Below are 22155 nucleotides of genomic sequence, written 5' to 3'. Positions count from 1 at the left end.
GTAGCAATAAACGTCAGCTATGGCAAAGGGTATAAACAAAGATACAGTAATACGTTGAGATGCAGGTGCTCTTTCGTTTATTTTAAGCCACGAGCTGATCGAGTGTAGGTGACCCAATGCGAGAGCCACTATAAGCATTTTAGCTTTTTTATTATTATTATTTCTTTTGAGATAAATTCCTTTGACTTACAAACTCTGGTCCAGGAACTGGTTCAACTCGTATGTACAGATATTACTATATATTATTTTATCTCTGGGTCTAAAGGGTTATTATTTATAATTTCAATTTCAAAGGAAATAAGTTGATTGTGTCACTTTTTATTACACCCTCATAATCAATTAGAGAGGAATATCATGTATCTAGGGTTGGAATTGCGGACTATGAATGCAAGAAAAACAAACAAATGTGACATCATTTTATAGCCGTTTTGTCAACTGACTCAATCATTTGTTCATCCTGTTGTCTTTATGTACCTATTGTGCATGATTACTAAAAGTAATCATGTTTTTGTTGAACTTGCCTATTATATGTAATCTAGTTAGAAACAATATTTACATTGGTTAATGATTAATTATCTAATGTGTTCAATTCATTTTTTTCAGGTTTTCACCTTAGTGGCGAAGTCGCTCCTCCTCTTCCAAGCAATGGATTGACTCCAGCCTTTGCTCCTCTTTTAGATATTGATAAGAAATACAAGGTGTCTGTTAGTTTTGATAGGTAAGTATTCTCTATCTAGTTTGTTCATTATATAAGTATATTTAAGTTTTACTTTTATGAACACTAATGCATGCATGGGGAACTAATTGCTGCTTTCTTCCCATTTAACATAACATTCCTTAAATTGGATGAATTACCCAAGTATGCTTAATTAATTTTCGAATTTGCAATGTGCCAACATTTGAACCAACGATTCCCACATGCTAATAGGCTCGTACACTTTGTCGGTCGTAGTGGTGGCTCGACTTCAGTCGAGTCGTCTATTTATAAATAAAAATGATGTTTTGTTTCAATTAAGTATTCAAATATATAAAAACCACTTTTCTCGAAGTCTTTCCATGCATTATTATACTTAAGGAGGATCATACCCGTCCTCTTTTTATAGTCTATTCGGAGGTTTTTGTATGTCAATATATGAAATGTCCGGTTTCAAGCAGTTGATTATCGACAAAATTTATAAATATTTTATTCTTAAATTTTCTAAATATTATTACTCCTCCCTCTCTAAAAAATCGTTGGGCTACGTGTAATCTTTTTAGGGTTGTAAATTTCCTGAAACTGTTTGTTTTATTCTAATGCTACTTTCATTATTCTTCTTTCATTCTTAAGGAGGGAACATCCAAGTTTAAAGTGTAACAACGAGTCTGTGTGCTCATGAATGGCAAGGAGCAAAGCTTAAGAATTTTAAGTGTAAGTCCTTGTTACACTCTAGAGTAGAATTGATGAACGAATACGGAGTAATTGCTATTCATGTCCTTGCTTGACTTATGTGTGCATTCCCTTCATCTCGCAGTTAATTTAATAAAGCATCATCAGAGCTAAACCTTTCTCCCCCGAACATTCTTCAAATTGTCAGGGTTACATGTTAACTTTTGGTTTCTCTTTTTTTTTTTCTTTTCTTTTTTTACGCATACAAAATGCTTACAACTTACACCCCTATTCATCTTTTTATACTTTATTTGTATTAAGAATAAAAATCCATAGTTTAGGAACTATGCCCAATAAAACTTGTTTGAAATCGCTTGGGTTGTGATGCCAAAAATTTATTCTTGGCAGTTTCTATTATGTTAACAGTGTTTATTATCATTTATTCTATTAAAAATGTTATACATTTATTTTAAATGGAAAATGTCAAATATTGACAATTTTAACAAAATATTTAAGGTCGGATCTTAATATTGTTTCAGACTTATTGAGGATCATAAAGTAAAATATTGATTGAGAAGCAAAAATTTTAGACACTTTAACGTAGAATGAGTCAATAGTATTACTATTACTTGTGGATGTTAAGTGATTAAAAATCAAATTGTCTCAAAATCAAATAATAATATATATATATATTATTCAGTTACTCTGAGTCTTTTAATTTAAGTAATTCAAGGAAACTTGTCTTTTATAAATAAATAAAAAAGTTTATTTTAAAAATTATATCTTTATATTTTTTCTTACCCCTTCAAAAGAAAATTTATAAGGATGCCTCTGTTTGTCATAACCATGTGTAAATACAAATATAGAGGTGACGAGGCATGGAAAAGCATGTTCCATTGCCTTCAGTTCCTAACTTTGGTTTATTGTAGGGTATATTGGATATCTTATTCAAACTCAGGAAATTAAAAGCTTATATATATATAAATAGAGATGCAACAATTTGAAATGAAATCATAGAGGTCAAAATGATTAATTTTATGGTCACTAGGAAAAAAAATATATACTAGTGTACACACAGGGTAACTCAGCATTAAGAATTCATAATTCTGTAACCGCTGTTTTCTCCCTTTTTCATATGGCTTCATGGCTTAACAAGGGTTATTTCTTAGTCAACCAATAAACGTTTAGAGCACTGTTTAGCAGAAAATAAGCGTAAACATCGACAGCTGATAACAAAATAAATCTTATATTTATGTGTTTGCGAGAATAAGCCGTATTATAATCACAGAACTATTTTGTTGTCGTCATGTTTGAGGTTTTAAGTGATGGTTATATGAAATATGTATGTATTTATTAATTATGAATTATAAATACATCAAGATAAAAGATGGAGAGAGCTCCTTTGCTAATACATATTATTTCTCCATAGTTTAATCTTTTTTTTATTATTATTATTAAAACGAAGAAAGCATTATTTCACCTTCTTCTTAAGATGATTCATGAGTCTTGTTTCATTTTTTTAAAAAGACATGGAATTATTAATATATATTTACTTTTGCTTACTTTGACAAAATATTTCAAATTTTGATTGTTAAGGAAAATATCCTCTACTTTTTCACTAAACATATATTATGTATATTTATTTATATTAAACACATAATCTCACTTTTCCTTCTTTTAAGCAAATATTTTTTATTATTACATATATTAGAGTGGCCCTTAAAAATCAATGCTTTACTATTACTGGCATCATCCTTCCATTTAGTTCCCTTTATAATTAAACTTTCCTGTGTAAAATATTTTTGACTGTAATAAATATTTAATAATATTTGACCTCAGTTGAAACCTCTATTTTTTTCTTTATAACATAAATTTATGTACAATACTAACTTTGCCTGTACGCGTAATACATTGGTTTATTAGTTTCAATATTCTATCCTCTTTAGCATTAATTAGATATTTAATATTTATCTACAAAGTGAACATTTATTTGTTGCACTCTTCTCTTCTGGGTATTGGTGAAATTTAGAATTAACCTATGTTCCATATATATTTAAAAATAAGAACGTAAGCAAATGTTGATAAATTTACAATTTCAGTCAAAAGGTTAATTTCATTTCTGAATGTTGCACAAATGTTAAAAATTTTTGCCACAGGAATATATTTTTGGAGGGTGATTGAGAGAGTGGAAATGAAAACATTGATTTTTTAAGTACACAATAAGAGCCACCCTAATATATATATGTAATTCCTTCAGAAACTCACTTTCAAGGAGGGTTCTTCTTTGCTCATAAGGTGTTGAGACAAGAAGGAGTTATGTATGTATTACTTATATATATGGTAGCCACTCAAAAATATATTTTTATATAAATAATATCTTTAAGTTTCTTTCAAGTATTATTTCCCTTATAATGTTACCAAACTAAGGACTTTATTATGATTCAATCAGAAAAGGACATGCATGGAAATGCTTTCGAGAAAAACAACACCGTTTTTGTCCTAGGATTGTGCGTAGTTTATACGTACTTAAATATCCAATGTATGTACGTTTGAATATAAGCGGAAGAAAAGCAATGTAGTAGTTGGTAAAAAAACAAAGAACAAGCTTATTAAAATTAGAATAAATCAAAAAATATGTTCATTCATTCTCACACCCTCGGTCAAAAAATGACCAGGAATGGAGCGTATTAATTGTAGAATGCAAAGAGAATAAAACTGTCATATTTATCTACAAAAATCCCATCTCTAACTATAACGAGAGTCAATAGATGTTTATAGTGCAAGTATACAATTGTATACCTATCAGTAGAGATGGGTATTTCGGAGAGCACGAGAAGAAGGAGGGAGCAAGACAATTAGTATAACTAAATTAAGACTCTCACTAGCAACAACTGCCCGTTATATGATTATTTGTGGAGAAAATGAAGAGGAGAACCTTTTACAATTAAATTTTCATAAGTGAAGCGAAAATATTTTAATTATAATTAAATGCAATATTTATTTTAAGCTTATTAAAAAGATAGAAGATTGATTAATGACGATGTTACTGGTTGGTAGATTAAGTGTTTTTCATTAGGGAGCTTTCAGTTTTGTTTTCTGCCAGCAAATAGTCGACACCATATTTATTTTTTGTCCTTTGACATTTAGAAACCTCATTCTTATACATGTAATCATGGAGCGATATACACTTGATCAGCGATGACAAATTATCCAAATTTATAATCAAAATAAACGTTCAATGCTGATGCTGAAAGTCATTGCAAAATCATCTTCAGTCATGAAGATGATTTTTGGTTTAATTGCTGTGTTCATAAGGAAAATATCCATTATTGGTCAGGCAGCAATGAACAAGTGCTTCACGAAACATCATTGCATTCTGAAAAAAATATTGTTTGGTGTGGAATTCATGCTGGAGGGATTCTTGATGAATTTTTTTCGTTGATGATAATAATTGCGATGCTACTGTAAATGGACATGCCATTAGTTAGTTATATTTATTACTGCTTGGCATACATACATAAAATAAAATAGTACGAATATAAAGCGACAACCATGACCACACAACGAGGTATTTGTGATGCTACAGCAGATTCTAAAACCTAGTTTACAATTAAATTTTGTTCAATGATTTTTTTTTAATTTTCATAAATTTTAAAATAGGAAAGTCTTCGTTTTCCTCATTCATTTCTTTATGTCTCTCGTAAGATAGGGCGGGCATCTATTGATGAGATGGTCTACACTTTGCAATTCTTCCATACAGACATTGAGCTTGTCTTTCCACTTGCTAGAATAGGGTCATGTCCAGTGTAGGTTTGTACAATGAGTCTCAATTTTTCTCTTCCGAGCTTGATACACTTCGACTTTGGTTTATTAAGCATAGTATGTGTATGTTTCATACTTTGATCTTTTTTATATCGGTCACACCAATATTGATTGAAGAAGTCATGAATTACCTTCTTTATGTAGCTTGGAAGCCTCCCAACTATCGCACCATGATATAGGATCTTTTTTTGCCCAAATTGAAAGGTATTAATATGGCAAACATTCAGTTTCAACTAATCGGTTCCACTTGTCACAAGCAAACGTTACAATCGATTTAATGCAAAGGAAATTTGGTGAGCTCAAATTTTAGATAAGCAGACAAGTTGATTGACCGCATCGATCATGAGATTAAACGCATTTAGATTATCTTTGGGGTCACGTGAAGTCATTGGTCTACACCAATAAACCGGCGACGTTAGAAGAGCTTAGAGAAAATATCGAACGCAAAATTGCTGCAATATTGGTCAATTTATAGGAAAAAGTAGTAGAAAATTGGATTCAGCGATTGGACTACGGTAAACGTACTCGTGGTGTTCATGCTAGAGAAATCAATTTTCATACATTAATGTATATGTTAATAATTTGTATTGAAAAAATAACTTTGGCAAAATCTCTAACATTTTTTTAATATTTATAATAAAAGTTGAATCGCTATTAATGAAAAGCCCTTAATAATGATGACGTTATGTGGTGTTTTTATAAATAAATTATCTGTTTCAAACATGTCTAATAGATGTAGTAACTTTCCTTAAATGTTACAGATGACTCCAAATTGAACGCATAAGACTTCAAATGATGGAAAAACCAGTGGTATCGTTATAAATTTATCTGGAGTTATTAAAATCTGAATACATACCGGATCATCTATTTTTATTTACTCATCACTATTATACAAATTTTGAGAGATTAAGAGTCATTATTTTAGAATGTTCCGATAAACAATGTTGTAGAGCACATATTTAGCTATCCATTACTTAGAAAAACATGGTCCTAGTCTCCACTATGAGCATACAGTAAGAGAAGAGGATTAGATCTCAGCGCTCATCCGCACGGGATTGCCCCAAAGGATCGTCTAGGAATAAATGAAACCTCGAGGAAAACGATTTACAATGTATCCATGCGGTTGAAGGTCGAGGAGTACCTCAGACAATCTCCAGGAGTAGGTAGGAACCCCTCTGTGTTCGTCAACTGCCTGATGTTTGCCTTCAAGAAAAAGCCGAATTCCTCAGTTGCTGACATGGCCAGGAAGATGAACAAGTACCCATCAGAGAAAAGTCCGTGTGGAGCGACAAAAAAAGATCCTGAACCATCTCAAGGGAAGTTATGGCCCAATGTGATATTTTTTGATGAGAATACATTTACGGTTGACCCTGTTTTCTACAGGCAGAATGATCGAGTAGTGACATTTGAGGATGTATCACAGGAGCACCTGCTTACACCAACAAGAAAACCAAAGAGTGGCTCTGGGCCAACATGCAATTCTTGGCAAATGACTTCTGGCCACCGCAAAGCCCAGACCTCAACCCCTTAAACTATTCCATCTAGGCGCACGTGGAGTCCAAATCTTGCAAGAGACTCTATAACAGCATCTACGCCCTTAAGTCTCCCATCAGCATTACCTGGGCCTTCATGAGGGCCAAATACATCCAGAGGGTCTGCATCAGCTTCTGCCACCGCCAGGAGCTCACCATCAGTTGACTAAAAATATGTTCTTTGGGTTTCAATTAATAGTTAATAAACTTGTTTCCTAATTCACCCAGAATTCTGCCGTGGACTTCAATACTTTCTTTGTTAAAATGAGTAAATAATAATTGTTGGCCCGGTACTTATAACAATGATAAATACTTTTATGAAGCCTTAATTTAGAATAGTGGTAAAGTAATATCGTACGTGAAATATATTTGGGGTGGACTATATCCCCATCCCCAGATTTAATATACAATATAATGAAATATATATTTATTTGAAAAAATGGAAACATATAACTTTTTCTAAATAAAATAAGATTATCATATACATACAACTTCTTTTAAAATTAGGTAATTGTTTTTCTAAAAAAAGTTATGCAAATATTTAAAAGAAAATAAAAATACAAGTTTTAAAATCCTTTCTTGGCCCCTGTCTTCCAGGTTACCAAGATATACTCTTTGTTTTTGTTTTTTTAACACTTGACGGAATGTCTACTCTTTTAACATACATAATAGTGATGTGTATTGTTTAAAGAAGAATAAAGTCCTCTTTTTTGTATATTTAGTGTCATTGTGTGTATGTTGATAGTGTCATTATACATAGAGCTAATTTGATTAATAATTAATGATTTACATAACTTTTGACTCTAAAAACATAATAGCAAGTGAGAAAGCAAAAGAGAGGGGGAAGGAAGTTTATATTTTGTACCTTGTTCTTCTTTTTTTCAATTGGATCTATCTAACTATCATCCATTAATCTATTTGCTTCAATAAATGGTTTTATGAATATGAATCCTTATATAATATGTAATTGAGGGATCTAACAAATAGTTACTGTAACTTTAACGTCATAGCATGTTACTTATTTCCATAATCCTACATATCAATTTCAATATATTTTTCAAAATAAAGACTATGATTTACTTTCAGGTGTAAAATCACTTCGGTAACATGTAGCTGTGATTCAAAGGATATTTTCTGGTGCCAACACGTTGTGGCTTTATCTTTATATCGAATTCGGAATGCAGAGCGTGTTGTTCTCCGCGTTCCCATCTCTGAAACACTCCTCCAAATGGACCGTCAACAACTTCAAAAATTTGTGCAGTATTTAATATCTGAGCATCATACAGAAGTCCTTCCAACAGCCCAGAAATTTGCGGATGAAATCCTAAAAATGAAGTCTGAAATTAATCGTATCCCTGGGGCGCCAGATCCTACTGCGGGTGCGGATGCAGAGGATGATAATTCATGGCACCTGGATGAAAGTCAAATTCAGGATCAAGTCAAGAGCTATCTGAATCAAGGGAGTGCCTACATCACCAACAAGCAAATGTTGCCAATGTTTGCTAAAGTACGTATATAATTTCCCGAATGTTGGTTTCTTCCTACTTTGTTTCTTTTAACTCTGAAGTAGTATTGTAAGTACTGGGTATGTAGTCTAACAAAGCTAATGCTGGGGCGTAATCACATATGTCACTTAATAGTGAGTCATCCTTATTCAATCCAGCCAGCCCATCCCTCCCCTCTTAGGTTTCTAGTAAGGAGAGCAGGGATAATTAAATTTCTAATAAGTTTCTTCGATAATGTGATCGAGCACTTTAGTGGAATAACCACCAATGAATGCTGCATTAGCTAGGACTCTTTTAAAGTGGTTGTTAGTACACCCAATTCTGAGCTGTGATTAATTTTCTGGAATTCAAGTGTTAGCTTTCCTTCTTTAAGCAGTTTTATATTTGTGCTTAATTTAAGAGTAAAATGGAGTTAATCGGTTGAGTATTCACATTGATATTATTAGGTATTTGAAGTCAACGGGGGCTTATTGATACACGCTATTTGGGTCAAATTGAAACATATAGGTATTAAAAAAGGGGAAAATAAGAATATTTTCTTTTTCTAAGTTGTTGTGAGTAGAGAAGAGCCCCTAAACCTTTAATATTGAAATGGATAGAAATTATAAAAAGATCACGAATCAAATAATATGCATATAGTTTTGATTAAAATAAATTTTGTTTCAATTAGACCTATTAAGGCTATTATTGTTCATGTGAGAAATTGTCAACTTAAAAATTAATATTAGAGCTAAAGCAGGACCGTTAACTATATTTATAACTACATAGTTAGTGCCAAAAGTTGTATATTTTTTTGAGCTTTACTCCAAAAAACTTTAGGATCTCAATATCACTTCTACATAAATACAAGTTGAATAATATGCCAAAAAAGTACATTTAGTGCCAACTAGCCCCGCTCTCCCCCTATAATATATTTGTGAAGATATGTTGTGCGTAGTGAAAGAAAGGGAGTTCCAACTTATTCATGTATTTTTTCGATGAAAGATAAACTGCAAAATTGAATACGAAATGAACTTTCTTCTGGTATTCTTTTTCCTTCTTCAAACATATGGATGGAGAAGAAGTAGTAAATGAAGAAGAAAAGGAAAACATGTAAAGAGAGAAGGAGGAAGCAGAAAATGGTGGTGCTCGATATGTTGGTTGGGTAATAGTGGTGTCAGTTGTAGTTGTAGTGGACGAGAGAGAGAGAGGGATAGATAGAATGTAAGAGAGAAGAGGCAGTTGGCTTTTGAAATAAATAAATTTTAAATTTTAATTACAGTTTCTATATATATATATATTATTTGGTCTGCATCAGCAAAATACACACAAATAGTTCTCCTTTCTCTCTTATAATAACAAAAATAAGAACTAGAGGAAGAATACATTCTAGGAATAGGTAATCGTAGGATTACACGCTGGTACCTTACTAACAACAAAATTTACTCAGTATTTTTTGTCAGCTGTCGATTTTTCTTTTTTACTCCCTTTATCAGTATTCCAGCTGAAGGTTCATGAATGTTTAAATTGAATTAACTTTTATTTGTTAAACAGGGATGAACAATCCTCAACAACTATTGAATTTTTGATTTCATTGGAGTATGTACCAATTGATTTCGGACATTTTTTATATTTATTTTTTAAGTAGGAAAGGTACACGAGATACGATAAATACTATAATACTATTTTCCTTTCTTTTAATATTTTGACTAGATAATAAATGTAGTATGTGTTCCTCAACACAAAAGCAAGGTGGGATGATTTTTATCAAAATTGAGGATGAACGACATTTGTAATCCTAATCAAATTATCGTACATTTCTAAAAATACATTATTTGGATGTTAAATCATTCAGAGTGCCGCTTAAAGATCGACACAATTATAGATAATTATATTAAAAATTCAAACTATGGTATCTGAACTCATTCCATGAATGAAATTAATAGTTAATTAATTACTAGGACGTAGTTATATTATTTAGGAAGTAAAACAGTAAATTGGGAATTTCTTCCTTCCTTAATTTGGGTTCAAGATTACTTTTGGGTTGACACACCACATACATATCTAGAATGTAGGAATATTGTACCAATAGAAAGCCTCGTTTCACACCTTTTTGTGTGTGTTTCTTTAAAGTACAATCTTCAAGATAAATAAGTTAATTTGAATGTATGTACAACAATACTATGGACTATGCTAAAGGAAAGAAAGAAAGAAAAACAAATATATGTATATAAAGGAGAAAGCCCATAGACAGACAGACAGACAGACACTTACTTGCACAACAATGAGGAAGATAATTATATTATTTTTATTTTTTACATATATAGGTGCGAGAAATGCTACGAGTTCGTGATTCCAATGGATCTCGAATGTTGACTCTCATCACGGAGCAGTTTCTAAAGGGACACAAAAATTCCATGCCAGATACTTGCAGACAACTATGGGACACTCTAGGTATTTAATTAAATATTTATAGTTATTTTTGTACAAGTTATTTAATTAATAGCCCAAGTATGTTAGGCGTCAAAGAACAGACACTTTATTAAAGTAGAAGATAACTCCCCAATAGCTCTTTAAGAGTTACTCTCTGTTTTTATTTGCACACTCACTCGTAGATACTCAATTCTTAGATGTTCTCTCCTCAAGAATGAAATCAGCTTGAGAAAATTAAAAAAATAAACATTATTCAGGTTGCCAGCAACAACAAAACTCTAATCCTATAAAATACTAAAGATTTACAACCTCAAATATATGCACGCTATTTTCTTGGCGTGCTCAGTTTTACCTACACATGCTCGTTGATAAAACCTCATATAAAGTTAAATTTATTATTTTGTATATGTACTCCACTTTTTTTTAATATGCCTCGCTGAGCTATTACTACACAGCCACACGCTATTTGCTACATTGTTATTTCCTAGATCATGTAGCAACACTCAAAAATGAGGAATCGTCAAAAATCCAGACTAATTTGGCTTTATTAATATAGATAATATTCGAGTTTTGAGTTCTGCGCCGAGTAGAGTCTGTGTTAGTATAATATAACCAATATTTGAATTCAGTCGAGTTATAGTCTTAAAAATTTCCACACATTATATAATGTAGCTTCTCCTTTTTAATACAAAATCAACTCTTCTTTTAGTAAGAAAGGAGTAAAAGAGGAGAATGAAGTTTTTTACTGTTCGTTTGAGTGATACTTGAAATTTGACTTATCATTACTTGAATGTATCGAATTGTTTGTATTATTCGAGTTCAAGTAAAGTCAAATTTTCCAATAAATATTTCGAGGTAGTGTCCGTAATTTTCAGAAAATTGTCGACTTAACTAAAGTCGTGTTTTTCGGATCCAGCACTTTTAACTACTATGTAATTGTATTTTATTATTTATGTTGAAAGATTAACATTACTTGGGTATTTGTATTTACGTGCAGACCTACACTAAATTCTTAATTTCATTTTTTGGTAGCAACTTCTATATTTTTCTTATACAAGTTGCAATTTATGTTGTACAAGTTATCTAATAATATTGGGTTTCGGTCTAAAAATCCTAGACCGGTCTGAGACAGTTATGATGTTTAGTGGACCGAACTAAACTGATTTGGTCCTTACAAGAATTTCAGTCTAGATCGGTCCCAAAGAAAAATTCAGTCTCTTAAAATTCGGTCAATAATGAATTGACGTCATATGTGTTTCAAAATTCTGAAGTTCTGCACAGATACCTCATCTGAAGTTAAATTTGTTGCATATACATTATACAACTAATGATTAAGGATAGTGGAGAAAATCTGTCCATAGATTGAGACCTAAAAAAATATGTCAAAAAAAGGACTTAAGACGGGGATCGGTACTGTACCAATGTACCAAGTTCAACACTAATATGTTCATAAAACCGAACGCAAAAGTCTTTTTTAGCTCCTCGCTTCAATAAGAGTAATTTAAATAAAGGATCTAGTGATCAATCTTGGGGAGCTTTCACTTTATTTATTCCCCCCACACATATTTTTTCATTCCATTCGTATCAGATGGTGTTTTTTTTCTTTTAAAAAACCCTCTTAGCCATTAAAAAAAAAAGAATCAAACAGCAACAGCATCTCTGTTTTTTTGTTCTACACATACATATGTATAGCCGAGAGTTTGGAAAGGGGTATTTTATTTCTTCATCGATTTTTCCCCCTTCTCACCCTCCTCCTTCCCTTTGGTTTGGAACTCTACGTCAAATAGATCTATGTAATCATATATAAAAACAACATTGGTAGGGGGAAAGAGAGGCTCCTCCAGAGCCTTTCCTTTATTTTATATTCGTCGTAATTTTATGTGAGTCTCATAAAACTTAATATGATTTCGTATAGCGACTCTCTTATGTTTATATGAACATCCATATATTTTTTATCTTTTATTCGTGGATATAATATGTATTTTTTTTATAATAATGAAATTATAACATTTTAATTTATCTTTATGATGAACGAAAATGGCTAGATACACAAGGAATGAGGAGGGTTAGGGATGTAAAAATGTATTCTAGAAGCCTCATTTATTTAATCTAAAAAGAAGGAGATTGTATATGCTTATAGCAGTATAATATGAATATTTTATTAATTTATTGTAATATCCAAAGCTTATAACATATTTTTTTCATATTTTTTAAGGTTCACTCTGGGTGATTGTTGTCTTAAATCCAGGGGCGCAGAAACAAGATAAGGATTTTTGGAAATCCCTTCTTGAATCCTGGTGTGTTCTCGACTCTTGCCCACTAGAAGATCCCGACGCAAAATCGTATCCAGTTTCATCCAATATGTGGATGGCTAGAGATCAGGTAATTTGGTTCACACATTAATTTACTTATTTATCTGACTGAGTTGGATATTATTTTACCGTACCTTGAAATATTTAATTATGCACTGGCGTTATACTTAAGCTTATATTGCCATACGTACCAATTTGATGAATGATTTTTGGGAATCCTTGATTTGAGCAGTTACACATTTTTTGGGCTCAAAAACTTCATGTAGTCAATTGAAATTAAAATTCAAAATACTGAAAAAATCTAAATTTCATATTAATGATCGTTCAGTGTTTAGTTAACATATTCTTTTATCAAAAAGTGCTGTTGATATTTTTTATTTTTTTTGAAAAATTACAAACTCAACTTAATTTTAGAGGTGTTAAATGGAAATATTTTTTTTTAAAATTACATTATCAAGAACAGTAACTGAATACAAAGTAATGTTCAAATGCTTTGAAATCTCGATTTTTTTTTAATAAGCCATTGTTGATCATAGAAATGAGCAAGGAAACTATCATATCAAAAATCAGAAAATTCTGACCATGCATTAACCTAGTGGTCGTTAATACTTACAGGGTTAAATAAGGAGGTTATTTCAAGGCTGAGTCTTACTCAATTATATAACTATTGTTGATGTAAATATAGCAAATGAAAGAAGATCTAACATTTAATATTTCATGCAAAGTACATACCTACACGTATTTATATAGGTGGATACGTTCGTGTTTCGCCCTCAATTTGAATAAAAGATAAAAATCATGAATAAAGATTTGGCCTTTAATTGTAATCAGATTGAATATAATTATAATTGCTTCTATTGAACTTTTCTCCGCTAAGTCCACTTAAATTATTGTCTTATTTTTTAGGAAGAGAATAATTCCGAAGAGGTCTCCTCATCTCCTGTTATCGGTCCGTTTTATAATCCAAACCAAAAATTCACTCATAAGAAAAAATCAAAATATAGAAGCATATTCCATAATGCATTGGACGCTCTACGTTTGTCTTGGGAAGATAGCGATCTTCAACGTGTTTTAAAGGAAGATATTGATTGTGATCCTACTGGTGTTGAGTCGCATCATCTTTGGAATGAGCATTTACCCACCGCTTGTGCACGTATAGATTCACTAAGATCACATGGCTATGCCTCAGAGGCTTTGCGTTTATCTGTTGCTGTAGTTCGAACTCTGAAATACAATCAGATTATGGATCTTGAAAAATGGAAAGAGCGCAAGGAAAAAATATTAAAGGACTGTACTTCGACAGGGGTATCAAAAAGGCCTGAATACTGTTCTTGGGAAGGATGGATTGGACATGCCTTAAATCCCATTGGTTGTTTATTCAACACCTTAACAGAACCATGTCTTATTCCTGAGGACAGAACCAAAGTTCCTTATCATCTTGGTACGATAAAACTTTACCTTGCTCCCTTGAATTAAAACATATAATAATACGTATTATCTATATTTATATTCCTCTCTAGATCCAGTTTTCAAAGAAAACGGAGTTATTCCAATACCTCCTCGATATCATCATCAAGTAGTTCCTAGCTCAAAGTCCAGGAGGGAAACATATTTAACACTAGCTTTCGAGGCAATTATCATTGGTCTTCTTCAACAAAGAGTTATGCCTCCTGGTTCTTATTCACAAGAGAAAGCAAGTAAACAGGAAGAATATCTAATGCACCGTCTCTCTGAAATTGAATTGGATCCCTTATTAGCTAATGTTCTCCGTTATCAGAGTAATTTATCTCTAGAGAATGGACCATCTTCTGCCTTAGGTTTTGGAATACATCCCGAGTCTGTACCTGTGCAAATTGTCGCCAAATATATATTTCATTCCCTTTTACCCCTTGATGCTGGACTAGCTATCAAAGTTGGACTGAGAGCAATGAGACTCCCTATTCTAGAAGATTTGGGACGAGGCATAGATGATCCTGAAAATGGTGGCGGATTAAATCAAGCGCATCATTCTTTTGCAATGGGAAGGTTTCCAAAGTGGTTTACTCTAGGACAAATTGAAGGACAGCAATGTGAATTAGCATCTATAATGTTTAAAGCAGCCAAAGGTATTAAATCATTTCTCGAAATCCTATATTTTGTCTATTAATGATGCATTTTTTTCTTTAGATGATATCATGCAACTACAGTTAGTGCTTGAATCTGCTCAAAGAAACATCCACAGCTCTTCTCATTTATATAAACTTGCTCAAGATACTTTTCAATACGCCCTCCCGCAAGACTCTCCCAAGCATCCTGGTCTTTTGAACGCATCTCTCCAGCTTGGTCTTCAAGTAATGCGAATGACCCTTAATAACCCATTAAATCTAAGGCGCCGAGAAATGGTTAGATGGCTTGTTACTTGTGCAACTGAGGTTGGGATTGGAGCTTTAGTATCAATAATGAAATCCTGGGGATCTCTCTTTACGCCGACTGAAGCAACGGGACTGGTAGCAACTACAGTCATGTCTCATTCCACAGTGATGCGAATCAACTTGGATTTCAACCAACAAGAGGAGCTTGCTACTTGTGCCAGAACCTTGGCTCTTCAATGTGTCCATGAGGTATGATAATTATAATTTAATTCATATGTATAGACACAATACCTTAATGAATTGATAACATCCTAGGACCCACCCAATTGCGCCTTAAATGCTTTAACTCTTTGTGAAAGTGATGCAATTGCTTTTGAAACCGCCTATCAAATAGTAATTGATTCTGCTGATCATATCATGACTTCATCGCAACTTTTCACGATCTCTCGATATATGGAACATCGAGGATATCCACATCGAGCTTTTAAATTGGCCTTGTTAGCTATGAAGAACGTTCATTTGGCATATAATCAAGTAATACAACCCTCATCAAAAATCAAGTTTGTTAATTACACCATTTTGATTTTTTTTTTTTTTTCAGGACACTCATCCAGCCATCAACGATATTCATTGGGCATGTGCACTGAGTCATTCTTTGGGTAAAAATGAATTGAGCACCTTAGTTCCACTTATAGTAAAAAATGTTGAGTGTGCTACGGTTCTTAGTGAAATTCTTCGCCGATGTTCCGTTACGCCTCCAGGTAGTGAAGGACTTCGAAGAAACAAGGGAGGAGGAAGTAACGCAAACGGTAATAACAACGGCAGCAGTAATAACACTGGAGTACCTCCTCCTGGTTATTCAAACAAAACTATTGCTGAGAGACTTTCCTACGAACGATCTCCATTACGTCAACTCCTCGAGGCTGCAATTGGTGCATATGCTAATACCACACACTCACGCCTCAGTAGTATATCTCCTAGGCACTATACAGAGTTCATCGAATTCCTCACAAAAGCTCGAGAAACCTTTTTACTTGCAGAAGATGGAGCCTTACAATTTGCACAGCTGATCGAAAACATGAAACTCGCATACAAGGGAAAAAAGAAACTGATTTGCCTCATCAAAGAACGATTTGGATAGAGAACTTCCCTAAAATATCTTGTTATTTGTTGTGATAATACTTTTTTTAATTTAAAGAAACTAACCAATGAAACAGTTTTTTTCATACATTTACTACGATGTTGTGATTACGAATGATAATATTGGGAGGTTGATGATAGGCTCACCATGTCGTCGTTGATGATGAAGTGTAATTTTTAATACACACACACACACACATACAGATAAGGATTGATCTCGCAATCTTACATAAATGCATACAATATTGAGCATACCTCCTTCATTTTTCTGCCCCCTATTATATCTTATTCCCTCTCAGGACTCTATCCATTTCCTTTGCGATGATTTAGATTGATTTTATAAAGCTTTAAGACTTATTGATCATCAAGACCCGGTTTATAACAAAAGATTATTAAAAAGTCGCCGGTGGGTGGGGTATTTATTAACTTTAGAACTAAAGAATTTCAATTAAGGGCAGCTTTCTTAGCAAATACATCATTTCCACCACCCCACTTTTTATATTTTTTTAAAGTATGACCTCATTTACTCTATTATATTACTTTTCAACCGCATTTTTGTGATATTAGGTTTTGTTTTTTTAGTGAACTACTATTATTATTATTATCATTACTACTATTGATTTTTTCCTATATACATATAAATATAATTCTCATTATCAAGAATCTCCAAAAAAAAAAACACACTTTTTTTTCCTTTTTTCTAAAAAAAAGAAAGTATATATAGTTAATAAAAAACAATTTCTTACACATATGTATTTATTCATTTAACTAAACTATACATATATAGTTACATAATTAACTATTCATCCTTGTTTATAATAGCTTCTATCAAATTATTAACTGGATTACCACATGATAGAAGAGTAACAGTAGAATAATTGTTCTCAATTTGAATGTTAAGGGAAATGGATTCCAATTCGGAGCGAAGTTTCTCCATTGTTGACTCTGTGGATAAGAGGTGTATTTCTAAGAATTATTTCAAAACAAGATATTAAAATATAAAAAAGCCATACCCTTTGCAGACTTTGCTGAAACGCCTTCTAGCTTAACCTTAGAACAAAAAGGGGCAACAGTTGAGAGAAGTTTAGGCAAATAAGAGAGTCTGTTGAAGTCTTGAATTGCACTATTTCCATAGTCTATGAAGAACACCTTTACTTTTGAGGACTTTTTATTAATTGCTTTGACCTGAGCACGATAGTAGCAGTCATCATCTGACCACTTGCACGCATACTGAAAGGAACAATCATTTATAAATGCACTGTAAAAAAAATGCAAATAAACACAAATTTTTCTTACAATTTCATCCTTTCGAGGTTCTTCATGTAATGTATACTCGTCTAGATTAAGGATAAAAAAGGCTGAATTAAGCGTGCAACAGATGTCTTCGTCCGCTTTCAAACGAAGACAAACCTCATTAGCGTATTCAGTAAAGGACAAGAAATTAACTTCATCATGGTTTTTAAATTTTTCTTTCAGACTTAGGGAGGGCGGAACTTCATAAGAAGTGTATTTAAATAGCATTGTTGTCTCTGGATCAAAGTAGGGGAAAGGAATCACAAGATATGATGCATTTTTCTCTTCCACATCCACTAAAATGACACCACCAACGTTGTGTCGAACTTGGGCAACAATCGAACCACTTGAAATTTTAGCAACTTCTTCGTCCAAGCAATAAAGCTTAACTCCATAAGATTTAAATTCTTCTCCATTAGAGCAGGGAGTATATACATGATCATGAGAAACGTTTACCTTGAGCCCATAATCCACAAGTACACAACTAAGCGTAGAACCTCTTTCTTCAGAGTTGTTGAGGGCTATGGCTCTAAAATAGAAATCAGAGTGTTTCACTTTCACCTCATCACCCTTAACAAAATTATTCAGTTTTTCATGAGACTCTAGAAAAATCAAAAAATGAGTTTAATGACCATAATTTAATATTGATATACCTTTTTGCATCGCGGAGTTAATATAGGCATCCCCTTCTCTAGACTTTAGAGTGAAAGCAGAAATAACATTTTTCTCATTAGATGAAACTTTAAACTCGAGAACGATTCCTGGCTTTACTGAGTCCAAGCTTGTTTGACGAATGAGGGATTTCCTTTTAGTCCATTTCTTTGCTTCCAAAGGAGATCCCCCTTTAGGAGATATTATTCCGTTGACTTTATTTGTTTCTTTTCCTTTATTTTTACTTTCAGAATTTAAAAGCCCCGACAAAAGAGGACCGTTCGTGGTGATTTTACAAGTTGGTGATCTAGGCATACTACCAGGCATATTGCCATTTACAGTTAAGACACAGGACTTACTGACATTTTCAGTTATAACGGTATCATTACTATTATTGATGTCATTGCTCGACTTACTTTTTCTTTCTTTCTGGGGATTTGTAGAATAAATATTTTCCTTAAAAACTGATGCTTTTGGTAACACAAGCAATGATTTTGAAGCCTTATGACCCTCAAACAGATCCAACCCTTTTGTATAGGAGAAGCGCTGCGCCAATCCAGATGAGACAAGCTCTTCTGATAGATCATTACCATTACTATCTATTAATTTAACATAAACGTGACTTTCTTTACTAGATCCCATGGATTGAACATAAAACTATAAATATATAATAATAAAAAGTTATTTATTTAATATATAAACATATATTTTCATCCCCCAAAAAAAAAATTAAATATGTTATGATCACAGAAAAAAGTTGTCTCGATTGGGAATTGAATACAGTTTTAATTTTTTTTTTAAATTGAATTTGTACACTTACATAAGTGAATAGAGTGAGAGGACTTAAAGGCGAAAACATCTTTCCCGAAGGACAATTTGCAAAATGTACATTTTGACGAAGAACAATTTTCCGAAGGACATTTCACCAAAGGGCCATTTGGCCTAAAAATTATATTAAATTGATTGATATATACGATTGCATATCTTAATTCAATTTAAAATGACATGATAAATATGTGTTGTTCATTTGCTATATATGTCATATAGGTAAATTATTGAGTTTTGTTTGCAAAAAAATATTTCTAATTCATTAATGACAATAAGCACAACACAGTAGTGGTTCACTGTAAAATAATTGTGGTAAAAAGCTTGGAGACAAAAATCATTGCGTGGTAAAATTGTCATGTATATTATCATTGTAAGACAAAATTGTAACGGGTAATATCATCGTGAAGCAACATCACTGTGAGCAATATAATTGTGAGTAATTTCGTTGCAATTTATATTATATTCGGATGAGAAAATTATTGAATGACAAATAAACTTGCCTTGAAGTACCCCATTTAATATCCCCATCCCATAGGCTGTACAGGTGAAGCACTGGACCCAAAGAGTTTAAACTCCACCACCGCCAAGACTATAAGCATTTATGACGCTAGTACAATATGCTATTACACACCCAGAACAACAAGTTGTGCCAGTGAACGGCTGGGTACCGAGAAAAGTCGAATTCCATTATCGCAGATTCTTCAAAGACCTTTTTAATATCCAAAAATACACCCCAGCCCATAGCTTGTACAGTTGAAGTACGGGTCCTCAAAGTAGTTTAAACTCCCCCACCACCGCGTTTCTAAGCACCAATGATCCCTTGTTGTGTAGATGAGCTCCTGGGTCAAAAGTAGGTTCAATTCTTCAGCCACTGCTTCTCTGAGCATTCAGAAACCTTTATAATATCCAAAAATACACTCAGGCCCTCAGCTGTACAGGTGAAGTGCTTGACCCCAAGATAGCATAATATCTACCGCCATCGCACTGTTAAGCACCAATGACCCCTTCTAATATGCTATTACCCATCCTTGGCCCACTAGTTGTGCACCATCTACTTCTACGCGAGTACTTAGTACTTTTTTGTTCAATGTTTATATGATGTGAAATATAAATTCATATACTTAGAAATACAATAGATATGTAATATACCGTTATTTGTTATTATTTATTTGACTTATTAAGTATTAAACATTTTAAGGAATGGATTGTGCACACCCTGTGGACTGGGGTGTATAATTGCATATTAGAAGATGTCCTTGATGCTTAGTAAACGCGACGGAAGTTGAGTTTAAAGGGCCTTTTGGCTCAGCAATTCTCTGAAAAACCTGATGGAGGGCGTATTTTGGATATTACAAGGGTTACTTTGATGCACAGGAAAGCGGTGACCCAAGGATTTAACCTGCCTCCGGGCATAGCAGCTCATGTACACAATCGGGATGTATTTTAGCGTATCAGAAGGAATCCTTGGTGCTAAAAAAATATAGGTGGTAGATTAGAACCACCTACTACATGTTGTGTTTATAAAATGATCATTAATGAATATAAACAATACCTATTTATCATACTCTGATTTTAAATTAAATTAAAATATGCAATCGTATATATCAATTGTATCATTTTTCGGACAATTGTCCCGAATAGTCCTTCGGCGAGAAATCTCCGTCCAGCAAAATATACATTCAGTGAATTGCCTTCTCTAAAAATGTTTTCCGCCAATTGTCCTAGAAGCAGTGAAAAGATTTGTGAACAACAATAATTCACATCTGCATACGGAAGTGAATTTATCTCAAGATAATTGGAATCTACTTGCTTCTGTTTTAAGAATGATAACATCCTGAATTGGAGAAATGCATATACATTCGTAAAATAGAAAGATTTGAAAGGCGATGAGATAATGTGTACATGAGAGGACTTAAAACTGAAATGAAGTATTACCTCTCTACCCGAATCCAATACTTGTTTTTTAATAGTAGCTAATAGACGTTCGTTGTCCGCAATAGGCTGAACCTCGTAGAGTGATGCCGAGATGGCTCTAGGAGGTATGGACAGGAGATGGGATGGAATGGTCTTAGCCTCTGTTCCGAATCCCCTGGTTCCATAGTCCGTGTAGAGAACTGGAATCAATCCCTGAGAGTTGATGGCAGAGGTTTGAGTAGCCCTGACCCACTTGACCAACGTGGGATGAAAGACGGCAAACATGGGAGGAAGGATGTCCTCACTCAAAGACTCCAGAGTGGACTCCTCCAACTCCACAGGAACACTCTTGGAATCCAAGAGAAGGACAATCTCATCAACGGATTGCACAGACTCCAGATACACTTGAGAGGGAAGTTCAGGCAGAGGAAGTTTGGTGCTATTCCTTGGCTTCCGGAGCGGCTTATACTTGGATTCGGGGATGAGGGCTGGCGGAGCTTTGCACATCATCACATGCTTGTACCAATGGAAATTCTGGCATTGTTCGGAACAGTAAGGAGCGTAACACACCGAACAACGATATTTGCTTGATAAGCTGCAATAACAACAATGACTCGAGGTCGCAGACATCTCAACTCAACTCCAAGCTCACATGGACTAATGAAATTAGAGCATCATTTCTTAGAGATTTCCCTCTTTAGCGATACAAAGAAAAATATCAAGTCTCCATCCCGAATATACTGCACAGTTCTATTATTACAACTAATTATCCATCACTAATGATCGAGAAAAAACACAAAGTCTTTAACGGGTTTATCTTTTTTCAAATATTATGGAATGTTTTCACGTGACATCAACATTGGTGATGTCATACATTTGAAAACCTTTATTTTATTAATATTAAGGAAAATTGCGAATTATTCATTGGATGTCAAAGTGGAACAACAAATAAAATTGCCTATGTTTATTATTTATCAGGCCCTAATATTTATTAAAAATATGTTTTTGAGTTGCAAATAGAATAGTTTC

The 22155-nt window shown here is 33.2% G+C and overlaps 2 protein-coding genes and 1 long non-coding RNA gene across 3 annotated transcripts in view; 1 reads left to right on the top strand and 2 right to left on the bottom strand.

Annotated features, from left to right (window-relative positions):
* Positions 1–17189, top strand: part of LOC121117098 (zinc finger SWIM domain-containing protein 5) — a 51526-nt gene extending 34337 nt beyond the window's left edge. Inside the window, exons 2-10 of the mRNA XM_040711395.2 lie at positions 604–718; positions 7807–8227; positions 10532–10658; positions 12853–13019; positions 13856–14390; positions 14470–15054; positions 15116–15549; positions 15616–15834; positions 15902–17189. Of these exons, the coding sequence (XP_040567329.1) occupies positions 604–718; positions 7807–8227; positions 10532–10658; positions 12853–13019; positions 13856–14390; positions 14470–15054; positions 15116–15549; positions 15616–15834; positions 15902–16441 (3143 nt within the window). The 3' untranslated portion in view covers positions 16442–17189. The remainder of the gene's footprint in view (positions 1–603; positions 719–7806; positions 8228–10531; positions 10659–12852; positions 13020–13855; positions 14391–14469; positions 15055–15115; positions 15550–15615; positions 15835–15901) is intronic.
* On the bottom strand, positions 12781–13859 carry LOC121117100 (uncharacterized). The gene is made up of 3 exons (XR_011780076.1): positions 13682–13859; positions 13141–13250; positions 12781–13083 (listed from the first exon to the last, which is right to left on the bottom strand). It is a non-coding gene; the product is annotated as an uncharacterized lncRNA (long non-coding RNA).
* Positions 17179–21833, bottom strand: LOC121117099 (uncharacterized). The gene is made up of 5 exons (XM_040711396.2): positions 21148–21833; positions 18387–19041; positions 17737–18335; positions 17454–17670; positions 17179–17385 (listed from the first exon to the last, which is right to left on the bottom strand). Exons 1-5 carry the CDS (start codon positions 21754–21756, stop codon positions 17240–17242), a joined length of 2226 nt encoding a protein of 741 aa, XP_040567330.1. The 5' UTR covers positions 21757–21833; the 3' UTR covers positions 17179–17239.
* Positions 21834–22155: the final 322 nt, after the last annotated feature.

The sequence above is a fragment of the Lepeophtheirus salmonis genome, chromosome 5, assembly GCF_016086655.4.
Source record: "Lepeophtheirus salmonis chromosome 5, UVic_Lsal_1.4, whole genome shotgun sequence".
Classification (NCBI taxonomy): Eukaryota; Metazoa; Arthropoda; class Copepoda; order Siphonostomatoida; family Caligidae; genus Lepeophtheirus; species Lepeophtheirus salmonis.
Note: the sequence above shows the minus strand (reverse complement) of the source record. Positions and strands in the feature narration are given on the sequence as shown.